Source organism: Petaurus breviceps, unplaced genomic scaffold (genome assembly GCF_028583685.1).
Source record: "Petaurus breviceps papuanus isolate PSGF00001 unplaced genomic scaffold, PetGlider_PUasm1.0 118, whole genome shotgun sequence".
Classification (NCBI taxonomy): Eukaryota; Metazoa; Chordata; class Mammalia; order Diprotodontia; family Petauridae; genus Petaurus; species Petaurus breviceps.
Genome location: NW_027185616.1, coordinates 20,517,590 through 20,541,172, shown reverse-complemented (window position 1 = coordinate 20,541,172; position 23,583 = coordinate 20,517,590). Strand labels below are relative to the sequence as shown.

Genomic DNA, 23,583 nt, shown 5'->3' with positions numbered 1-23,583 from the left:
ATATGCCCAAGAAGAACCATTTCAAAATGTCAAAAAGTCAGTTGGCAATGAGGGACTGATGTTCAACAGAGAGACTAGGGGTGGAGATACATAGATATCTGGAGTAAGCTGCACACAGGTAATAATTAAACCCATGGGAAATGATGAAATCACTAAAGTAGTAAAGAGAAAGAAAAGGGCCTAGGACAGAGAGCCTTGGATTGCACAGGTAGTTAGGGGAAAGGATTTGAATGATGATTCAACAAAAGGGCATGGGGAGTGGTCAGAGAAAAAGAATCCAGAGACAGGAAAAGCAGTAAAGCCCAAAGAGGAGAGAGTATCTAGGAAAGAGAGGATGATCAGCAGTGTGGGAATTACTGTCACAGTTTACAACATCCTGACATGGCCCTCTTACGCAACAAGGTGTTTAATTTTCTCAAGAGTCTTACTTGAAGGCAAGAGTGAGATTCTCTGGTAGTTAATGGCTCTCACCTAACAAAAGAGCTTTTCTGATGGTATTGGCTCGCTCTTCCAATCAAAATGCCACCTGTGGTCTATAAAAGGTCATTTTCTGCTTTATGAGGGTTTTCCTTTGATTTATAATGGACCTACTACAGCCTCTCTACCAGTGTGAATTACAGTCCCTTCGTGTCTTCTTATCCCATGGAAGATTTTGGCCCTTACATCTCTAAAAGAGGTTCCACCCAATGCAATAGGATATTTTGGAATTATCCTTTTTTCCATCTCAGGCTACCTTATCTCTGGAACTATATGTGTTTCCTTAATTCTTTCCATGAATGGTTCATTTTCATCTCCAGCCACATATTTCCTCAATAATGTTTTTTATAATAATTGAGAAGCCCTTAATAACAGTTTATTAATTAGTACAATACAGTAACTGGCACTCTTGAACAAAAATAATAATTACAATACTATAGGCTTGGATGAGAATTAATTTTCCTTTGTAGACCTCAAAATTTACACAAGATCTTGGACTTAGTTCATGGTTTTTATATAGGATACCTACTAGTTATTGAGACATAGTTATTATTTATGTTGGTCCAGATCTCCTTTCTTGTAGACATTCTGAATATGTTTTACAATGCTGCCCAAACTGGGAAATACTTAATCAGAAAACAAGGAATATGCTGAATGAGAAGAGTAGAACCAGGAGAAATTTGTACACAATTACAGACACAACGTATGTGTGATGACCAACTTTGATAGTGGAGCCATACAGGAAAATGTGAAGGTCGTATTACAAGGAATGAGAATTCATTAAAACAAATGAGGCTTAGTGGAGTAAAATAACTTTCTTCGATTTTCTAGTTTCACAGAGGGGATGCTCATAAAATGGGGAACGGGTAAACAAATTACGGTGTATGAATGTGATGGAATACTATTCTTTAAGAAATTATGAAAGGTCTAGTTTCTGAGAAACCTAAGAAGACTTGCACAAACTGATGCAGAGTGAAATGAGCAGAACCAGGAGGACAATTTATACAATAACTATATCATAAAAATAACCAACTTTTAAGGTCTTAGGAACTCTGACCAATACAAAGACAATTCCTGAGAACTCATGTAAAAGCATACTATGCACCTCCTGACACAAAAGCAATGGACTAAAGAGAGCAAATTGAGACAGTTTGGGGGTACATAACCAATGCCAGAACTTGTTTTGATGGTTTGGGATGTATATGTGTGTATGTGTATAAATACAATATAGATCATATACATATATATTATATGCATATAATATATATAGGGAAATGAGTTTATATATTACCTATATATTCATAACAGGAGTCCTGTTTTTCTTTCTCAACAAAAGATGAAAGTGAGAAGAAAAGGTGGAAGTTAATTTTTAAATAAAATTTAATAAAGATAAAAGTTTATCCATTTTCTCAGTGACAGAACTGGGATCAGAATTCAGATTTCTTGAAGAATAGGATCTTAACAACAACTTTATCAAAGATGTAAATGGACAAAGCAATCACTTCCATTTTAGAAAGACTGAGCCTCCTAGAAAAATATGAATTGGTCACAGGTCACGGAAGAGCTCAAAAAGGATTTTGACAATCAAGTAAGAGAAAGAGGAAAAATTGGGAAGATAAATAGGATTGATGCAAGAAAATCATGAAAAACAAGTCAACAACTTGCTAAAGGATACCCCCCAAAATACTGAAGAAAATAACACCTTAAAAAATAGACTACCCAAATGGTAAAAGAGGTCGAAAAAGCCAAGGAGAACAAAAACTAAGCAAAAGGGCAGGTGAGACAGTCTACAATCAAACTCAATATTTGGATAAATTTAATCTCTAAATTTACTGAATATTAGCATTCTGTGTTTCATTGTCTTGAGGATATAGCTAAGAAATGATGAAGATCCCTCCCTAATTAAACACAGGGCTGTTGTGTAGAGCAGGTACTGAAATTACCGATTTAATTTGAGAGAAGAAAAAAATAGGCCTACATACCTTACTTAAATAGCAACCTACAATTCACAAAGTGCATTATCTATTTTGATCTGAACACTATTATCTCCTCTGATTAATAGGCAATGTGGAACTACTTGAATTTGATCCAGAGAAATGGGGTTATGTCCATGACTTGACCTTGAACAACAGTCAACCACACTAGGCTTACATTTTCTCTGTCAAATGGGTATGATAATTATATATTTGCACACAATAATGTATATACGTATACATATGTATTTGTATGTTTATATAAAAATCATGATTGATATATACACACACACACATTTATATGGGTGTGTATGTATGTATCTCACAGGGGTGTCATAAAATATTTTATAAACCTTCAAAGCCTATGATCCATTACTGGCCATAACTAGCCTGAGAGATGGGAAGGGCAGGAACTACCATCTCCACTAGACGAGAAGACGCTAAGGCCTACATGGGTTGTGAAAGCTCCAATGAGAACATGATTCTTAAATTCAAGGTTCTCTCCACCACAACCTGCTGCTTTTGAGAATACTTAAACTTGCTAAGTCACACCTGAGATGGACGGCCGTCACCTAAGCCCTCCACCTAGATGCTGAAAATGTCAGTTTGCAAGAATGGTGATCGTACCATTGAACCTGGCAATGTACTTTTAGTAGACAATACTGATGTTTCCCTGGGAAATGAACAGAATAAGGTAAATTCAAATAAGGTAAAATCCAATCAATCCAATTTTAATTCATTTTTTTCAATCAATAAAACACCACCTTCTCTTACTCTCACCATCCAGCAAGGTCACATCAGTCATGATACTATTCCACTTCATCACCTGTTGTCCCTGTGAATGGAGGATGAGATCATGAACTCCAAAACCTCCACTTAAAAAGGGAACTCAACTCAGAACATCTCATTTTTCCTAGTCTGTATTATTTTGGGTCATCTTTTCCACTATCTCTACTTCCTAGGGTACCTTCCCCATGTCATCCCCTATCAGCCCCCCCCCCCCTTTTTCCAGCTTCCTTTTATTTGTTGTATTCCCCCATTGGATTGTGAATCCTTGAGAGAAGGGATTGTCTTGGGGGTGGAGGCGGGGAGGTAATATATATACTCAGCATTTGGCACAGTAGGTGCTTAATAAATATTAATCGATTGATTGATTCAGGGCCCCAAAAGGTATTGTAAAAATTGAGAGTTGAGCCCGGGTCCTTTAACTCCAGGTTCAGTACTCTTCTACTGCCATAGTCAGTAAACATTTATGAAGTGAGCACTAACACAGCTCAGAAACTCTGCTATATTATACTGTCTCCCTTGAGAACTATGACTTCATTACCTTCACCCAGATGGTTGCCGGCCTCCCCTTTCTTCTCTAAAATATACAAAAAGGTCTGGACATGAACCACCATTTCTCCAAACATCTTTTCCCTCATCACAAATTTAATATTAAAATACAGAATAAAGTATTTGGTCTGTAGTGAACATAGAATTCTACATTGCTCCAATGCCTTAGCAGTTGTCTAATATAAACTTTTAACACTCATTTTTTAAAGGGCGAGAATTATACTAAATTCAAGGATTCAACTTATTCCATCATTTCAGAAGTTCTCACACTCTCAAGCCTTAAAAACTTTGGCATTTGATAAGGTTGAAGGACCGGAACAACCTTTTATCATTGTTCAAACAGCTATGGCAAAAGTTGAATAAATAAATGAATAAATGATGAATTGAGTGCAAACGTGATTTTTTTTGCCAAGGTATGGAAATTCATCTTCTTTAAACCCTCTGAGAACCACACTGGAAAATTAATGCAACAGCATACTATTAAAAATCTAGGTTGTCGCTCTTTTTCAGAATATTTTATCCTTAAAAATTTATCTTTTCAACAGTTTAATGAAGAAATTTTGAAGGGAAAAAACCCAACCGTTAATGGTATGGTGATTTAAGAGGAGAGTTAAAATTTATTTCATAGGATTGAGGCCTTATTAGGAAGGTAAATTTCCTTGAAATGATGATTTAAAATAAGTATGTGATAAAAAAAAGTCTTTTAAAAATATTATAGTTTGGGAAAATTAAGATTACAGAACTAGAGCAAAGTAGATGCCAGTTCTGCTTTTATCTGTGCCATTTAATCTGTGGCCAAGTGATTTTTAAAATTTAAACAAGTCATTTCAGAAGTTTAGATAATATCTCATTTTAGATAAAAGCATCAACTTCCACAATTAAATAACTTGTGTTTGAAATCAATGTGTTGGAATGATTTTTAAATTTTTTTCATCATATAATAAAATGGACTAAGGCATAATTGTTCATTCCTGGCCTGAAATTCAAGGCTCTCCAAAAATCAGGTCTCCAACGACCCTTTCTAATCTTTAGGCCCATATCTTTCAGATTATTCGGAGTCTTTAATCTTCCAGTGAAAAATATTCACTTCCCAAGCAAAGATGATACAAACTATCCAGACGTCACATCCTCTCAAAACTACTTGAGAGAACTGGCAAGGATAGTGATCTTCCCACAAATCTATCAATCCAGGCTTGGATCAATCTGAGAAGATTAATTACGTCAATAAACATTATTAAATGTCTACGGCATATAGAGGATACAGTCTGTTTGTTTTTCAGTCTTGTCATTTCCACCTTCAAAGCATCTCTCTAAATATCCCCTTCTTTCTACTTACACAGCCACCACCCTGGAGTGGGCCTCCTCACCTCACCCCACAACTGCTGCAATGGCCTCAAATCTCTCCCTTCTCCAATCCATCTTCCACTCAGCTGCCAAAAGTGATTTTCCTAAGGCACAGATCTAATCATGTCATCCCCCTATTCAACAATCTCCAGCACTTCCCTATTAGCTCCAGGATCAAATATAAAATTCAAAGCCCTTCCCAATGTGCTCTCTTCCTAAACTGTCCAATCATCTCACACTTTACTGTCCACTCCAAGCACTCACTACCTGTTGTCCTCTCACATAACACTACATCTCCTATCTTTATCCCTCTGCTCTGACCACTCTCCATCATGTCTAGCATGTTCTCCCTCCCCACCTTTTCCTCTCAGTTTCCTTGGCTTCCTTTAAGACTTAGCTCAAATTCCTCCTTCTGCAGGATCCCTGTCTTAGACTGTGGTGGCACAGTGAAATAGTCCAATGATTCTGGACAGCAACTAGGAATTTAAAAGTCCAAAAGGTTTTGACCCAGAAATCTTACTATTAGACATGTATTCCAAAGAGGTCAAAGACAGAAATAAAAGTTCCACATACACAACAATATTCACAGCACCCCCTTTTTTTTGAGGTAACAAGGAACTAGGAGCAAAGTAGCTGCGTATCAGCTGAGTAATGAGAAAACAAATTAAGGTACATGAATGTAATGGAACAACAATGGATATTAAGAATTCAGAGAAGCAGGGAAAGAGTTACTTGAAATGACGAAAAGTGAAGGAGGCAGAACCAGAAAAATAAAATACACAAGACTTCAAGACTTGTAATGGAAAAATATGAAACAAACTGAATGCTATATAGTCATGTTGACCAAGCACGACTCTGGCACAGTTGAGAAAACATACTTCCCTTCTTTGCAAAGAAGGGAGATGGCACAATAGCTATGGAATACTGCATACATAGTCAAACAGTTGATGGGTTGGTTTTACTGAACTGCTATTTGTCTTTTCGATTCCTTTGTTAAGGGTAATGTTCCAGGGGAAGCAGAGAGGTAGATGCAGAAATAATAATGATAACTGCTAACATTTATACTTTTTATGTGCTAGGTATTTTAAAATTATCATATCATTTAATCCTCACAACTCAGGGGGGTAGTTACTGTTATTATCCCCATTTTAGAGATGAGGAAACGGAGGCAAACAGATGTTAAGCAATTTGCCTAAAGTGAGGCTGAATTTAAACTCAGGTTTGCACCCTACCTGTACCTCCAGGTCCAGTGCCATCTCAATGACATGAAGGCAATATCAAAAATAAAAGATATTCATAAAAAGATAAAAGAGAGATCCAGAATAAAGTGCCAACAAGTTCTGATGGGATTTTTACTCAGTGAAGAGGAGGAAGATTAGAGGCTCCACTGAAGAATTGGCACTTGAAATGGACTTTAAATGATGAGCATGAATGCAACAGAATGCAGTACATTTCAACCTTAAGAAGTACCTTAATAGAAAACTTTAGGCAATACAGGGCATATTTGAGAGACAAAGAGTGGTTGAGTTTTGAGGGCAGTAATATGAGATAGGGCTGGTAAGGGAGGGTGGTACCAGATTGTGGAGCTCCTCAAATGACCCACACAAGAAGAATTTGGTGAGAAAGTGGGGGTGACTTCCCAACATATTTTTATATGGTACAGTCTCCCAAAATACAGGTGACTCCACATACTTTCAAGGCAAATACGCAGCCGAGGACATTGACCTTTAATCTTCAGTCAAAAGGGCCACAGAATGTCTGGGGGCTGAGAAGTGATATGTAAAGTTGTATAACTGAGGCGACGATAAATTATCTGATGGAAAGGCCAGACAACCTGGTGGCCCTGAGTCTATTTCGGTAATGCAAGAGAGGTTTAGGGTTCTTTTTTCCTTCACATCTCTGGCTGGATTTTCAGTTCCCCTACCTTACCAACCCCAAATGAAACAACTGCAGCGTTGGTTTCTGTGAGGTGGCAACTATCTGCTAAGCAATGTAAAGAAACTGCCAACAACACATAAGACAAACAGCTGCCAGTGTTAAAAAAAAATAACTCTAAGTTCTGAAATGAAAATACAGGCAAAGGGCTGCATATTCCATGACCAAACCCTGGAGCTAACCACTCCCAAATTCCTGAACATTTTAAGAAAGTTGAAACTATAATAGAAATCTCAGACTGCTCACCACGGAAACCAACATTCAAAAAGAAAAAGAAAGAAGGGGAACTTCCCATAAAACTTATTCAAGTACTCAACGCTAAGACTGATGCAAAGGCAAAGAAGCCTTCGTTTCTGGATCCCACAGCTCGGTGCTAAACCCCACCCCTTGCCCTCTTCAAAACAATTTCGGTTTACTTTTCGAGGAGGGTAGTTTTGAAAGGGACAGGATGGTTTCAAATACCTTTTTGCTTAAAGGCACTGACAGGATAGCTTACTTATCACTGCCACTGGAAAATGAGGAAAAGCCGAGTCTTGGGGTGAGGGGTCACAATAGCAGTCCTGAAATTGAGTGGTTAGCAGTAACCGCGGGTTTTGACTGGGAATGCAGAACTGCAATTTTCCAGCTTTAGGGGTTTGCATGTTCCTCCGAGAACGTCCCAGCCTCAGACACCTGTGAAGCAGCTAGGCAGAGACCAGAGAGCTAAACCCACCCCCCAGCATTCAGCCAGAGCCTCCCCAAGTAGGCTGTGGACCCTGGGCCCAGCCCCCAAGCCAACGTTAAGATACTCACAGGGACCCAGGCTGACAGCTCCCGCCTGTAGGAAAACAAGCGGTCTCCTTTCACCGGCATCTGGAATCCCGGGGAGAAGGAACGAGGTACTCCTCGCCCCCCCCCTGCCACCCCAATTCCTCTCTTAACAGGGTGTCACAGCACTCTGAACAAGGCGTCCGTTCTTCTTTTTGTTCTGCGACCTAAAATCCTGCACCACCTAGGGATGTGCTCTCAACCAAGCGCCGGGAACTCCCTCCAAAGAACGGAGATTTCCAAGTACGCGGGGATCCACCCCAGGCCCCTCCTCTCACAGCGGTGTTAACCCCACGGAACCCACAAGGCAACTAGCTCCGAAACATTCCTGCGGCCGAGCCCTAAATTCCCGGGCAACATTCTGATGGACTGCTACCATCACACAGAAAGGGGAGATGGGTGACTAATGAATCACATGATTCACCAGGTGTGAGGAAAGCAAGATTCTGTTCCTGTCCACTGGGTAACACGTCCTTCTGGTGAAGAGGGACGGGATCAGGAGAGAAAGACTCGTGAAAATGAAGATCAAGTGAATGCCGATCCATCCCTTCCCTCCCTCTTCGGAGTTTTTTTTTTGGTTCGGTCCTGGGGGAAATTCAGAGCTAAGATATCTCATTTAGAAGGGCTAGTGCAAACGGAGGAAATAGGCAGGGAGCCTGGCCTGCTCCCAAGCCAGGTCATTATTCTGGAAGGGGTTAAGCCAAAGTCCAAGGGCCAGAGAAGCAAAAAAGTACATTACAAAGTCTGCCCAGAAAAAGATGCAGCCATCTTCTTCAGGGCGTAAAGTAACTGAAAATGGAAAGAGGAATAAAAATTATTTATTACATTATCAAATGGCAATTTGACTCTGAAAGACTTGGGATCGTGTCAAATGATATTTTTTATCTTCTCAAAGAAATCAGTCTTATCCCATACTCCAAAATATACCATTTGCTTTTCAAAATTCTGTAGCAGTAACTGATATTGTATGAAAATAATTATATAATAAAAAATATATATATATATATATTTAAACTTAGAAGTTTACAAAGCAGAAAGTATCAAAATAGTACCTACAATTTCTTGTACCCTCAGTAAGGTTCTACCATGGGGATTTGTCAACTGCCATCATTCTCTCCCACAAGCACAAATTCCCACCCAAAAAAGTTATATCATCCTACAGAAATGTAACTTGAAAGGCTGTAGTAGCTCACTGATGACCCAGCACAGTGCTTTGCACTCAATGGATGTTATATAAACGTTTGTGGAATGAAAGGATGATTCTTACACTTATTCTGCATTTGATAACATCTTCAACCAGTCAAGGAGGCCTTAATCATCACCGTGACATCACTGCAATGAGTCTTTTTTAGAGAACGTCTTGTCAGGCTCTAACAACCAATTAATTATGAGTAACCCTTATTCTGGGTGTAACATGTTGAGTAATAACATCTTCAGATAATAACTGTATAGAAAAAAGAAGTGTCTAGCCCACCTTGCTTGCTCTCCCTCCACCCTTTAATTGGAAGCCAAAAATTCAACCTAGCCTGTCAAGGAAAAGGTAAAAGTACAATTTACCCCATCCGACAAGATACTGTTGGGCTTCCTCTGAGCAGCTGTTTCACTTCCTGCCCAATCCAAACGCGTTTGACAGGTTAGGAGCAAAAACAAGTCTGACAAACTCCTCTCAGAGTGTTACTCTTCCAGTCTCCTTTTAAGTAGCAGGCCCACACCCAAGAATAAAATTGACTGTAATTTGTCTTTCAAAGTAGCTTGGGCTTTCTTAATTTAGAAATTTTGGTTGTAATATCTGATGTGCCAAGTCACTACCAAACCAAGTGTCTTCCTAAAACCCTATATTTCCCAGCTCAGGTGGTAGGAATTGCAGTGATGATACCATATTTACGTAAATCATAGCTGTAGTGGCTAGAATTCATACCACAGAATTTAAAAGGAAAGCAGGATTGCAGATCATTGTCATCCTTTCTACAGAACATCCCCCCTCCTCCTCTCTCCCTTCCTCCTCTCTCTCTTCCTTCTCTCTCCCCTCTTCATTCCCTCCCTTTCTACTCCTTCCCTCTCCCTCCCCATCCTTACAGCACACAAATATTTGTGTATTAAATTTCTTGGAGAATCATCTTTTCATTATACATTATCTTACAATACATAGAACATGTGATTTAGAACTAGAAAGAATCATGAAGATTATCTAGTCCACCCACATCATTTTACAGATGAGGAAACTGGTTATCCAGTGATGTGAACTGACTTGTCTAGGATCAAACAAGTAGTCCCTAGCAAAGCCCTAGATTTGAACTCAGATTCTCTGCCTCCAAATCCAATATTCTTTCTAATGTATCAGACAGCATTCTCTAAAAGTAAATATCAACGATCCTGACATTTTAGAGGAACTTCTCTTTTTCATTACATTTTGATCAGGCAGTCAATAAACATTTATTAAACACCCACTATGTGATGAGGTATGGGCTCTGGGAGCCCCTTCAAGGTCTCCTTGAGTCCTTGAGGTACAGGCTCTGGGAACCCCACCTTGAACTTGGATTAAATCTTCCTATTTGATGAGGCATTTGCATAAAGGCCATAAGCCTTACATTGTGGCTGGGCCCAAACCTGTTACTAGACTTCCCATCCTTCAGCCTATCAAAATATCAATCCACCCTAGAACTGGCCTAGGCCACCATAGTCTGTAGTCTCCAGGTAGCCTCCAGTAACTTCCCACCCTTAGTCACTTTTTGACCTCATTAACTCCTCCTCTAGACCACCCCTAGATTTCTGCCACTCCTCCCTTGTATTAGACACAGCACTAAGCCTGTGCTAGGTCATTCTATGGCACTCACACCACATGATTCTTTAAATTCTCTTGGCCCCAGGGAACTGGGAAAACTTCAGCTACTTTTTTGTGGTTTTTTTGTTTGTCGAGGCCTACTCTCAAACCTTCCTTTAAGGAGGAAGGAACTTCCAGGCCCTATGCCTGTAGCTCCCAAAAGTTCGCTTGTATTAGAGGAGTTTGGGGAGGGTTGCTGGAGGCTACAGACGATGGTGGGCTAGGCCAGTTCAAGAGTGGATTGATATTTTAATAGTCTCAAGACTGGGAAGTCTAGTAACAGGTTTGGGCCCAGCCACAATGTAAGGCTTATGGCCTCATGCAAATGCCACATCAAATAGGAAGATTTAATCAGAGTTTAAGGGGGGGTTCCCAGAGCCCATACCTCACCATATGTGCCAGGGACTGTGCTAAGAAAGGTAAAAGTTCCTGCCCTCAAGGAACTAACAATCTAATGGGGGAGAGAATATGAAAATGACTATGTACAAACATGCTATATGCACTTCAGGTCAAAGTTTGTTATTTTAGTGTATTTGTAAGCATTGAATGGACAGTAAAGACTTGGATTAGAAATTAAAGTTAATTAATTAATTAGAAATGAAGTTGTTATAGTCAGAAATCCTTGAAAAACTTGCAAGTTTGTCAGAAAATGACATTAGTAATCCATATGTGTTAATTCTCCACAAAGGATAAATTGTAGCTGACCTTTATACTTTGTATAAAGATTTACCAGTCAAATTAATAAATGTTAACTAGTCTAGCTTGGGCAAGAAATTAGCAGAAGAGAAAAAACTTGATCCTTAAGCACCTAAGGAGTATCTACTACTAGGCACACAAATGATTTCCCCTCTAGGTGTTTGTTTTATCCTTCATACAATGAGATTGGCTTACTTCAGTTCCTGTAGTCTAGGAATCTCAGATTCAGCAAGTTTCTATCAGAGGATGTGGATTCTGCCTTTTCAAAAATAATTAAGTCATTAGAACCTTGGGCATCAATCAAAGAGACTGTATTTTAAACCTTTCCGGAGTAAAGACAAGTAGGAGATGCTTATTTTTTGTTTGGAAATGGAGGGTTTGTTTTTTTTAATGAGACAGATTTCATTATAGTGGGGATCTCCTTTAAATGGAGAGAGTGAAGGAAGAGGAGAGAAAGAAGGGAAGGGGAGAGTAGTCTGGGGCACTGAAGTTCAGCTCTGGGAAACCAAGTCTGAAATTCTTCACATTGGAGTAGTTGCCACAGAAAGTAGAAAACCTTGAAAAATGATTACAGATTTATCTCATCTGTTGAGCCACTTAGATCAGAATCAGTCACTCAAACATTAATGTTAAAGTGAAAATGCCTTGTTGAAGTAAAATAAACTTTCAGTGCCCTAGTATTATTTTTTATTTTTCCCCTCTAACTTTTAATTTGGGGGGTATCTAAGTAAATCCCATAGGCCAGGGCCTTTCTTTAATAAAACAAAATACATTTGTTTTTTTTTCTTTGTTCTTAATGTTTGGGGGGGGGGGGGAGAGGTGAAAGAGGAAGGCTCAGAGGTAATTTGGGGGAGGGGTAGTTGGAGTTGTTCATCTACACAAAACTCTAAAGGCCTCCAGGGAAACAGTGCCCGGGAAGGAGTGACAGCTTAGAAAGAATTCTCACATGACACTGGGTCACAGATAACATCAGCCCGCCAGGAAGAGATACTGTTCTCAGCCTTTCACTTTAGTACAGTCCTACCTAAAGGAAATTTGGCCAGGCCCAAAAGAAATCAGTCTTCCAGTTAATTAGATTCTGAAATATGGCTTAGAGTATTAGCAAGTTTTGAGTTTAACATGTTATCCTATGCACCAGAACTATAATGTTATGAAGGCTGAACTTTCTATTTTCGCAACTTGTTGAACCTTCTGAATACAGACCAAGAGGCCTAACAATCTGAAATTTTTTTTTTCTCAGATTCAGGTCACTTCGAGTTATTAACATTTTCTAGTAATGAAGTTTCCCGCTATGTCAAATGAATATATGATTTTTCTACCTGACAGGGTGCTATGAAAAACAAACTATGTTTATCCACAGCAGCTTCTAACCAACCACTTTTGGATGAATTTAGTAATATTACAAAGCAATGTTGTCAACTTCATTTACTCAAGATAGAATGATCACATTTACTTTTTCATTTATATTAATGAACGAATCCGAGTGACCACATTTCATGATAACCTTTTCTTGTGTCATGGATCCCTCTGGGTGCCTGATAGATCCTTTGGAGTATAATGCATAAAATAAATTACAAAGGAAACCATCATGTTGAAATACAATTATCTGTATTTGCTGATATTTATTAATAGATATCCATATTGTTTGCCTGGTTTTCCCCATCCCCCTACCTCAGGGAAGTGAGCAGACTGCTGGGTCAGCTCCGCCCTCCCCCACTGGGTCTCCACCCTTTCCCAGTCAGCTCACCTGCACAGAGGTGGGCGGGCTTCTGGGTCAGGCGAGGGAATTTCAAGGTGTGTACTGACCAATCACTGCTTATGTAATGCCTAACTGTTGGCCACGTGGGCTCCCTTTATAAGCTGAGGTTTTCCCCTCCATCTGGGCTCTTGCTGCTTGTGTTACTGCTGTACCTGGGAGGGGTGGTAACTGCTCAGCCCGCCATGTGGCTGTTCTGGCAACATGGCCTTTTAATAAAAGGTCCATCCTAAAATTATTGCTTGGATTATTCAAGGTACAGCAATATAGACACACTGTATGTATATAGATATGTATACTATAAAATATGATGTAGTTATTATCTAATATCAACCCAAATTTTACAATAATGTACTATTAGCACAAAAGAAAATAAAATTCTGACTTCTCTGGTACAAAGAAAGGGCCAAAAAATTTTATGTGGATTTTCCAGATTGAGGGGAGTGCCTTATCCCTAACCTCCTTGATGTGGAAATGATAAAATCAATACTCCTGAAAAGTTTATTTGGGAGGCAGCGTGATATATCAATATCACAAGCTTTTATTAAGCCCTTATGTGTCTCTATGTGATAGGAGCTGAAAATAAAAAGACAAAACAAAACAGTCCCTGCTCTATTGCTATTGAAGGTAACCACCTTCACCCTAGGCTTTAAACCTCAGGGTCATCCTCTCCTCCTCACTCCTTCTCACTGCACACATCCAGTCTGTTGCCAAATCCTGTCCTTTTTACCTTCTAAACATTTAAGTTTTACAGCTACCACCCTAGTTTCATCCCTTATTACTTCTTGGACTACTGCAATAGTTTTCTAAATGGTCTCCCTGCTTCATGTCTACTTCCCACTCTAATCCATCTTTTCCTTAGGTGCCAAATTATTGTCCTAAAGCACAAATTGGACACTTTATCTCTCTCACTCAGACTCCAATGGATCAATACTATTTTTAGGATCAAATGTAAATTCCTGTTTGGTATTTAAAACTCTCCACGACCTTCCCCCTTCCTGCTTTTCCAGTCTCCTTACTTCCTCCACATACGTTATGATCCAGTAAAACTGACTTCCTTCTTGTGCCCCACAGAAGATACTCCATCTCTTATTTCCAGGATTTTCCATCTTTTAGTTTCCCTGACTTCCTTTAAGACTGGGCTCAAGTGCCACCTTCTTCCAGGGGGCCTAGTCCTCCAGCATCCCTTCAGTCTACTCTGTATACATCCCGTATATATCTGCTTGTTTGCATATCTCCCCCATTGGTGGGCTCCTCGAAAGCCAAGGCTGCTTCCAATTTCCTTTGTCTCCCAAATGCTTAATACGGTGCTGGCACATAATATTTAATGTATGCTTAAACTGTTGTTAAGGAGCTGATATTCTATAGGGGGAGACTGTATCTTTATGTAGTATACATACTGTTCGCGTGGATTATTTGTGCCTTACCTGTGGTAGAATCTTCCAAGCTAATACTGGTGTGATCAGCCACAGCTGGACACACTGTGCCTTGACCACAACATAGTAATGTACTTTTTGTCCTCTTTGAGAATGAAGGACAACAACCGTAAACACTTCCGGGGAACACTCTGTGTGTGTGTGTGTGTGTCTTTAAGGAAAGAGAATACATATTGTAGAGGGAGACTAGATACAGATATAAGCTCCTCCTATTGTATATATACTATATGCAGTTTTTATACTATATGTAATTTCCTCCAATACTGCATGCCTGCACACACATATATACAGACATATTTGTGTACACAGAATACAAAATAAATACAAGGTGTTAGAAGGGAATTGCCTCTTGGTCTGTTAGAAGGGATGTTAGATTTTGGGGAGATCCAGAAAGGCTTCATACGGAAAGTAGTATTTGAACTGAGTCTCAATGAGGTAAGGGATTCTCAAAGGTAGAAGTGAAGGGGTAAAGAATTCCAAGCATGGGGGGGGGGGGGTGTGTGACTAATGCAAAGCCCAGAGACAGGAGATGGGAGTATCCTATGTCAGGAGCTACAAGAAGGTTACTTTGGCAAGACTGTAGAGTATAGGAAGTGGGATAAAGTATAATGTGGCAGGAAAATTAATTTGGGACTAGATCATGAAGGGCTTTAGAACTCAAACAGGGTATCTATATGGGTCCAAACCTGTAATTTCATTGGTATGTACAACTCTACATAAAGAATCTCCCTTTATTGATGCCTATTTATAATTGCTGTACAACTTTTAGTCTTAGAAAGTTCCCTGGGACACTAAGAGGTTAAATGAACTCAGGGTCATATGGTAAATATATAATAGGACATTATCTATCTATCTACTAAACATAGTCTAATCGAGTCTTAAAATAAGACTTTTTGGGGGCATCTAGGTGACACAGAACAATGACCCCGGAGTCAGGAAGACCAGAGTTCAAATCCAACTTCAGAAACTTACTGTGTGATCCTAGGCAAGTCACCCAAGAATAAGACTTTTAAGGGCACTATATAAGACGTAAGCTAAGAAGTAGACCTGACATCTACAGGGAACTCTCTCTACCAATACAGGTTAGCAAATTCTCTGCAAATTATAGTCTTAAAGAGCTTCCTAAAGAACAAAGAGGTGAAGTGATTTGTCCAGGCTCACCCAGCTGACACGCATCAGAGGCAGGCCATAAACCCAAGTCTTTCTGGTTCTGAGGCCAATTCTCTATGACATAACTTTACATGTAATAATGATCCAGACTTAGAGACTCGTGGTAAACTGATCAGATTCTCTGTTATCTTAATCTTGGACAGGTGGGCAGTGAGTTGTGTGTGGAACCACAAATTAGATTTGCCACCAGAAAAGGATGCTTGGGACTACTGGATTCCATTGCTACTATGGAAGCTTTTTCTCTCCTTAGACATGTGTTCAATAACATAGTATTAACCAGTTGTAACAGATATTGATAACATTTTCTTGCAGTATGTTGAACACAGTCTTAACAGAAGAGTGAATGTGCATTAATAACAATGCCTACAAATGTCAACATTGTATTCCAACCAGCAGATTAGAGGAAGTTGAGGGCATAATAAGTTGGCGGCAAAAGAGTAGGGAGAGATTGTGCTAAGGTAAAAAAAACATGAACAGGAAAAAGGAAACGGTAGGAATCTGGTTTCTCATATCGGCTTTGCCTCTATCAAGCTATGTGAAATTGGGCAGGTCATTCAGTCTCTCTGAGATGTTTCATTTTTCGTACAATGAGGGCAGTGAAGTAGATCTCTCTAGTCACCCTTAGCATTCTGTGATTTTAGAGAATACTGGAACAGGAAAGAGAAGTAAGACCTTGTAACGCAAGGGAATTTGAAGATCTGTCCTTCCCCCCCTTAACAGCCCTCACTTGGAGCACAACAAGAGAAGCTTGCTTAGGGGAGGCTTGTTACTTTGTGATTAGGTTGTGGGTCACCAAGGTTGAGATGTCCTCTGGCCCTGGAGAAGGATACATATCCCCCGAGGTGAGATTGTGCTTTGGGACTCACTTACGGGAAGCCAGACTTTGAAAGCCCAGATGTTAGCGCTTCTCTGTGTGGTAACTAACTAGGTATGGGTGTAATGAGCAGACGGCTAGAAGCCCTATCTATTGGTCTGTTGAACTGTATTCTTTTCGCTGTCTGTACTTTTTGTCTGCTTGTAATTTCTGTTGGTATTTTCTGAAATTCAGGGTGCCTATTTTTTCCCCTGAACTAAGTGAATGATATACATACATACATATATACATGTGCTTATATATATGTGTGTGTGTATGTGTGTGTTGGATTAAAGTAAGATTGTTAACACTTTTTGAGTTATATATATTATATAAATTTATATTATGTATTATATATTTTTACACTTTTTGAGTTATATATATTATATAAATTTATATTGTGTATTATATATTTTTATATAATTATATATATATACATTTATATGTGTCACTACCATCTCTGAAATATTTTTATAGTTTTATCTTCTGCTTTTTAAATTCTGCCTTTCACTACCTAATTAAAACCTTTTAAACATGAACTAATCAAACACAATTAACTGGGCTTCCTACCTCCAGTCTCTCCAATCCATTCTTCAAATCTGCACCAAAGTAAATTCTAACTTAAAAATCTGATCTCAGAGGGGTAGCTGGGTGGTGCAGTGTATTGAGCACCTAACTTCAAATGCAACCACAGATACTTACTAGCTGTGTGACCCTGATTGCCTCCCATCCCTCATTTGATCACATAACTCCCTTGAAAAAAAAAACAAACTTTATTTACTCCCTATTTACTACTAAGTAAAATACAAACTCTTTGAAGTGGGCATTTAAGACCCTTGCATTCTGACTTCAACCTTTAGACTCAAATACAAATGCCTCTCTCACATTTTTAAAAGCCCTTCACTAGACTCCAACCTAGGTTTCCAACCTATAAATTACTTCCTTTCATGCAATCTCTAGTACAGTCAAATTGTGCTTCTTGCTGTTTCTCATACAACATTCCATCTCCTATTTCCATGCTGTTTCTCCTACCTAGAATGCACTCTCATCATTTCTGCCTCTCCCTTCCTATAAAGGTCATATTCAAATGCTGTCTTCTACATTAGACCTTTCCTGACCCCTTTCTCTGTATGCCAATGCCTCCCTCCAAAAAGTGTTATTCTAAGACTAGACCAGACTATGTTACATTATGCTTTATATGTCCTGTCATATACTGACCATATCACCCCTGATAAAACTGTAAAAGTTCTTGAGAGTAAGAACTATTTCATGTTTTTGTATCCCTAACATATAGCAAAATGTCTGATCCATAGTAGGCCTTTAATAAATACTTTATCATTTATTTGACATAAGCTCTTAATTACCACACTCACTCTTGCCTGAAATATGAAATGGTTTTTCAAAGTTTAAAAATTTTAACAAGAAAAAGTATTTTTAGAAAAAAGTATTTTAACAAGAAAAGTGGTGATCACTCACTAACATGCTAATCTAGAGCATTATTTTCCAAGTCATTTTCCTGTCATGTTTCATATGTTGTAGTTAAAAGATATGAATGTATGCTATATAGTGATTAACCACTACTCTCACCCCTTACTCCTGAGGAAACAGGGTAGCACAGAGGACAGAGGGCTGGACTAGAAAGCAAGAAGCCCTGCCTCGGATAGTTAACAAATTTACCAATCTAGTGCTTATCCCTATCCTATTTTTCCAAAGCCCTAAATCCTTCATTTTGATATAATTACAATATTTAGAAGACTAATTTTCTTTTTTGTTCAAAAACTATACTAATTGGGGCAGCTAGGTGGTGCAGTGAATAGAGCGCTGGTCCTGGAGTCGGAAAGACCTCTGTTCGAATCTAATGTCAAGACACTTGATTCTTGACTCCAAAAAACTATACTTATTAGTATACTTACTTAGGCATAGATATAGAAATAAATGAGTTAAAAATAGTCCAAGGGTGGGAATTCTGAGTACAACTACAAATGGAATGAACAGTTTATTTAATGAGCAACAAATGTCCAAAGTCCAAATACAAGGAGATCTCATTTATAGAATCTTAGAGCTGATGATACTTAAGAGGTCATCTGGTCCAATTCTATTCTGGAGTATGAATCCTCTCTATGGGGGATTCATATATCCCGTCTATGAATCCCCTCTAAATGCATCATTCAGTCTTTTCCTAAAGACCTGTCAATAATGGGGATCTCAAGGGGGAGGGGAGAGAGGGCGAGAAAATTTGGAACACAAAATCTTATGGAAATGAATGTTGAAAACTAAAAATAATAATTGTGGGGGACACAATGGCTCCCAAGGCAACCCATCTCGTGTTTGACAGTTCTAATTTAAAAAAAAAAGTTTTTCCTTATATTGAGTCAAGATTTGATCCCTTGTAACTTCCATTCACTAATGCTCCACTAATTCTCTCTTCCCCTTTCATATAGAAAAACTGTAATCCTACCACACATTCAGTAGAAATTCACTGGATGCTATAAGGGCCAGTTGGGCTACAAATGGATCAACGAGCATTTATTTAGATTCCACCATAAATCAGGTATGAGGTATATAAAGAGAAAATGAAACAGTCTTTGCCTCCAAAGACCATACATTCTATAGTGGAGACAACATATGCTTATTTAAGTATATACAAAACAAATACAGGGTAATTTAATTCTGAGGTGAAGGCACTAGCAGTTGAAGAGGAAGCAAGGAAAGGCCTCATGGAGGAGATAGGGGTGTGAAGTGAACTTTGAAGGAAACTAGAAATGAGAAGAGGCAGAGATAAGAAGGAAGTGCATTTCAGTCATAGGGACAAACTGTATAAAGGAAAGAAAGAAATGAGAGATGGAGTATCATGTAAGAGAAACAGCAATAGGGGTGGCTAGGTGGTGCAGTGAATAGAACACTGGCCCTGGAGTCAGAAGGACCTGAGTTCAAATCCAACCTCAGACACTTAACACTAGTCCTGTAACCTTGGGTAAGTCACCTAACCCCAACTGCCCTGCCTTCCGCCCTCCAAAAAGCCAAAAGAGAGAGAGAGAAGCAGCAATAAAACCAATCTGGTTGGATTAAAGAATGCATGAAGAAGGTTAATGTCTGTAAAGTTTGAAGAGATAGCCTTGAGCCAGGATTTGATTTCTCATTTGAATGATAAACTGAAGAGTCTGTATTTAATCTTAGACTTACTAGGAGAAGATACTCAAGTCTCCAGAATAGCGGACTAACATAATTAGTTACGCATTAATGAATACATTTCCCTAGCTGTCTGGAGGATGGACTAGAGAGGTGGGAAAGATCTGAGGCGGGAAGACCAGTGCAGGAGTTCCATGTGAGAGGAAATGAAGGCCTAAGTGAAGGTAGTAGGGAGTGTAAATTTGAAGGAAGGGAATGACAGAAGAGATGTTAAACGGTTAAAAAATTATCAAGATTGGCAATTGTCTGGGAGTCAGGGAGAAGGAGGAATCAGCGATGGCAGATCAATGGGATTCTATGTCTAAAAGATTGAAAGAGCTTAAACATTCCAAAGTTCCCTGTCTGAAACTTTGCAGGAAAAAAAAATCACTTTGAGAAACATTTATTCATTCATTCAATCACCTCAACTATGTGATGGGATCCAAAAAGGAAAGATCATGTGAAAGGGGCTGTGATTCAGAGGATGTGTATGCATTCTCACTTCACCACATGAAGGAAAGGAGCCAGAATTGAGAATGCTTATAAAGGACACTAACCAGTCCAGGAGTTTCATCTTTCCCGACTGGCTGGGTTCAAATGAAGCAAGGACTTGCTGCAGGCCCTAGGTGAGGAAACAGAAGCCTCAAGCCTTTATCTCCCCACCAGGACCACTAGATAGTGAATACAGCACGATGTGCCCCATGAAGGTATGAGGCCGCTGTTGCTTCTGTCTTTGTTGTGTCTATGCTTCCTGCTTTTAGGGCCTGGAAATGGTTCTGATCTTTTCCTCAGAGAAACAAGCATCAGAATTCTAGGAGATGGTCATACCAGGATTTCTGAGAGGCCAAGCAAAGGTGAGGCAGCGGCTTAGTCCAGGAGCTGAGGTCCTAAGGAAGCTTGATATGCTTGATCCCTCCCAATGTAGAAGAGGAGACTTATCCATTGGCTATTTCAAGTCTGTGAATGAACTTGGGGATCTTAATGCTTATAAGGTGCATATCCTTTAAGCATGAGCTCACTTTTCTGAGCAAATAGCATCTGAGGCAATAGTCCAAAGGAAATGCATTATAACTTCAGTTCTTTCTATACACTTGCAATAATATTCCTTTGTAAACCTAAGTGATGGAGGCTAATTGAAGGCTGATGGCATTAAAAAGACATGAATAACAAATAAAGGGTTAACAATAACCCCTTGTTATTATGATGGAATTGTGTTGCACTATAAGAAATGATGAGCAGGATGCTCACTCAGAAAAACCTGGAAAGACTTTGAATGAGCTGATGCAAAGTGCAATGTACTGTTTACAAAGCAACAGCAATATTGTAAGATGATCAACCATGAATGACTTAGCTAATCTCAGCAATGCAATGATCCAAGATGACTGAAGGACTTATGAAAAATGCTATCCATTCTCAGAGAAAGACCTGATGGTATCTGAATACAGATTGAAGCATACTTTTTGAGAAAGAGGAAGGCAGGGCAATTGGGGTTAAGTGACTTGCCCAAGGTTGTCACACAGCTAGTAAGTATGACACTTGTCTGAGTTCATATTCGAACTCAGGTCCTCCTGACTCCAGGGCCAGTGCTCTATTCACTGTGCCACTGAGTTGCCTTGGAAGCATACATTTTTAAACTTTATTTTTCTTGAGTTTTTTTCTTGTCTATATTTTCTTTCACAACATGACTATTACGAATGTTTTGCATGACCACACATGTATAACCTATATGGAACGGCTTGACTTTTCAATGGAGAAAGGAAGGTGGGGAGGGAATTTGGAACTCAGTTTTTTAAATGAATTATTAAAAACTGTTTTTACATGTAATTGGGGGAAAATTAAATACATATACATATCTATATCTCTCTACCTAGGGACATATATAGAAAAATAGCCTTGGCTCCCAAGGAAAAGTTCTAGCCTTGTTCTCTCTGAACTCAATCAGATAGTATGTGTGTGGGCTAGCAGAGCTAAGTTCAGTGTCATATTATAGTAGTGTAACAGAAAGAATAGTGACTGCCAGATGGAATGTTAATCAAGGTTCACAACAGGTTGGGCCAGGTAAAAAGCCTCATTGTATGAAGTCAAGTCAGGACCACAGCAAATAGGATTTTTTGTTGTGTGTGTGTGTTTTTTAAAATGTTATCTGAACATGCTGTTCAGGAACAATCACATGAGAAAAGCTCAGGAAGGAAGGAGCTTGTCTAGTAGCACACTACCACCATACAGCGGAGACCCAGAGTAAGAAAAGCTGTCAGTTGGCTGACCTGCTTCACACTCCCCTCCCATTCCAAGGAAACACTTTATGCAGAGCTCCCTCGGCCCAGGGGTGGAACCTCTTCCTCCATGACTGAATCAGTTGCCTTGGTGAACTCCTGGAGCTGATTTCAGCCAGGTTTCCTGTTTATCCACTTGTTTCTCCCTAGCCCCCACCCCTAGGTTATGTATCCTCCCTAGAGGCCAGTTCAAAGCTGAAAGTAAGAGATTAGATCTAAAACCAAACATCTTTTTCCAAAAATCTATTAATTACATGACCATTCCCCAAGTCATCCAGGAGCAAAGCTCTAAAGAGATTACTGTTCCATCATCTCCTTCACTTCCCATGCCCCCCCGCCAATAATTATTTCCCAAAGAGTTTTAACCCTTCGATCCATCTATGTCTTTTTAAAATTTAAAGTGTTTATTGTTATATTTTGTTTTTTCTACCTCCTTCATTTCTGGATATGTCCCTCCCCTACCCGATGAACCATCCCTTGTAAAATAAACGTTTTCTAGAAAAGAGAGGAGAAAAATCAATTCAGCAAAACAACCCAATACATCAATTGAGTCTGACAATATATACAATGCTCCATACCCATAGTACTCCATCTCAGTAAAGAAAGGGACTACATTTTTTAAAAATTGCTTTTCTGGGACCAAAGCTTTCCTCTTTTTCCTCCTGTCCACAGCCAAACCAAGTAGAACTCAGAGATAGACTGGATTTTAGACAACATCATTTAGTTCAACTCCTTCATTAGAATTACACGTGAGGAAACAAAGACACAAAATGGTTGAATGTCTTGCATAGGATCAAATATCTAGTAACCAAAAGAGCCAGAATTCAAATCAAGGTCTCTCAGCTCTAAGCACAGCACTGCCAAGAAGGGTTCGGGCACGTATTACCTCTCACTAGAACTTATTGCAATGGATTCCTTTTTTTTTTCAATGAATATTTTTTTCCCCAGTCACATAAAAACAAATTTTTAATGCTCCTTTTTTAAAATTTTGAGTTCCAAATTGTCTCCCTCTCTCCCTCCTTCCCTACCTCCTCCCTGAGATGGCAAGCAACTTGATATAGGTTACACATGTACAATCATGCAAAACATATTTCCATGTTAGTCACGTTGCAAAAGAAAAGACCAAAAAAACCCCATGAAAAATAAGAAAGTGAAAAATAATGTGCTTCAATATGCATTCAAACTTTCCCTGGATGTGGATTGCATTTTTCATCATCCTTTGGAATTTTATTGCTAACAATAGCCAAGTCATTCACAGTTGATCATTGTACAGTATTGCTGTTCCTATGTATGGTGTTCTCCTGGTTCTGCTCGTTTCACTTTATTTTTAATTTTATATTTTGTCTTTTTGGAGGGGGGAAGGCAGGCAGTGACTTGCCCAAGGTCACACAGCTAGTAAATGTTAAGTGTCTGAGAACAGATTTGAACTCAGGTCCTTCTGACTCCAAGGTCGGTGACTCATTGGGCCACCTAGCTTCCTCTCTCATTTCACTTTATTTCAAGAGATTCCTAACAAAGTCTCTCTGATTCCCATTTCTT

The 23,583-nt window shown here is 39.1% G+C and overlaps 1 protein-coding gene across 4 annotated transcripts in view; it reads right to left on the bottom strand.

The window, feature by feature from the left end:
* TJP2 (tight junction protein 2) overlaps positions 1-23,583 on the bottom strand; it is a 162,620-nt gene that overhangs the window by 104,689 nt on the left and 34,348 nt on the right. For 2 of the 4 annotated variants that reach the window (XM_069086948.1, XM_069086975.1), the window contains exon 1: positions 7,857-8,235. The exons of 1 other annotated variant lie outside the window; for it this stretch is intronic. In XM_069086948.1, the coding sequence (XP_068943049.1) occupies positions 7,857-7,916 (60 nt within the window). In that variant the 5' untranslated portion in view covers positions 7,917-8,235. Of the gene's footprint in view, positions 1-7,856; positions 8,237-23,583 lie in introns of those variants that run through there. One more of the 4 variants, XM_069086959.1, reaches the window with a different exon arrangement.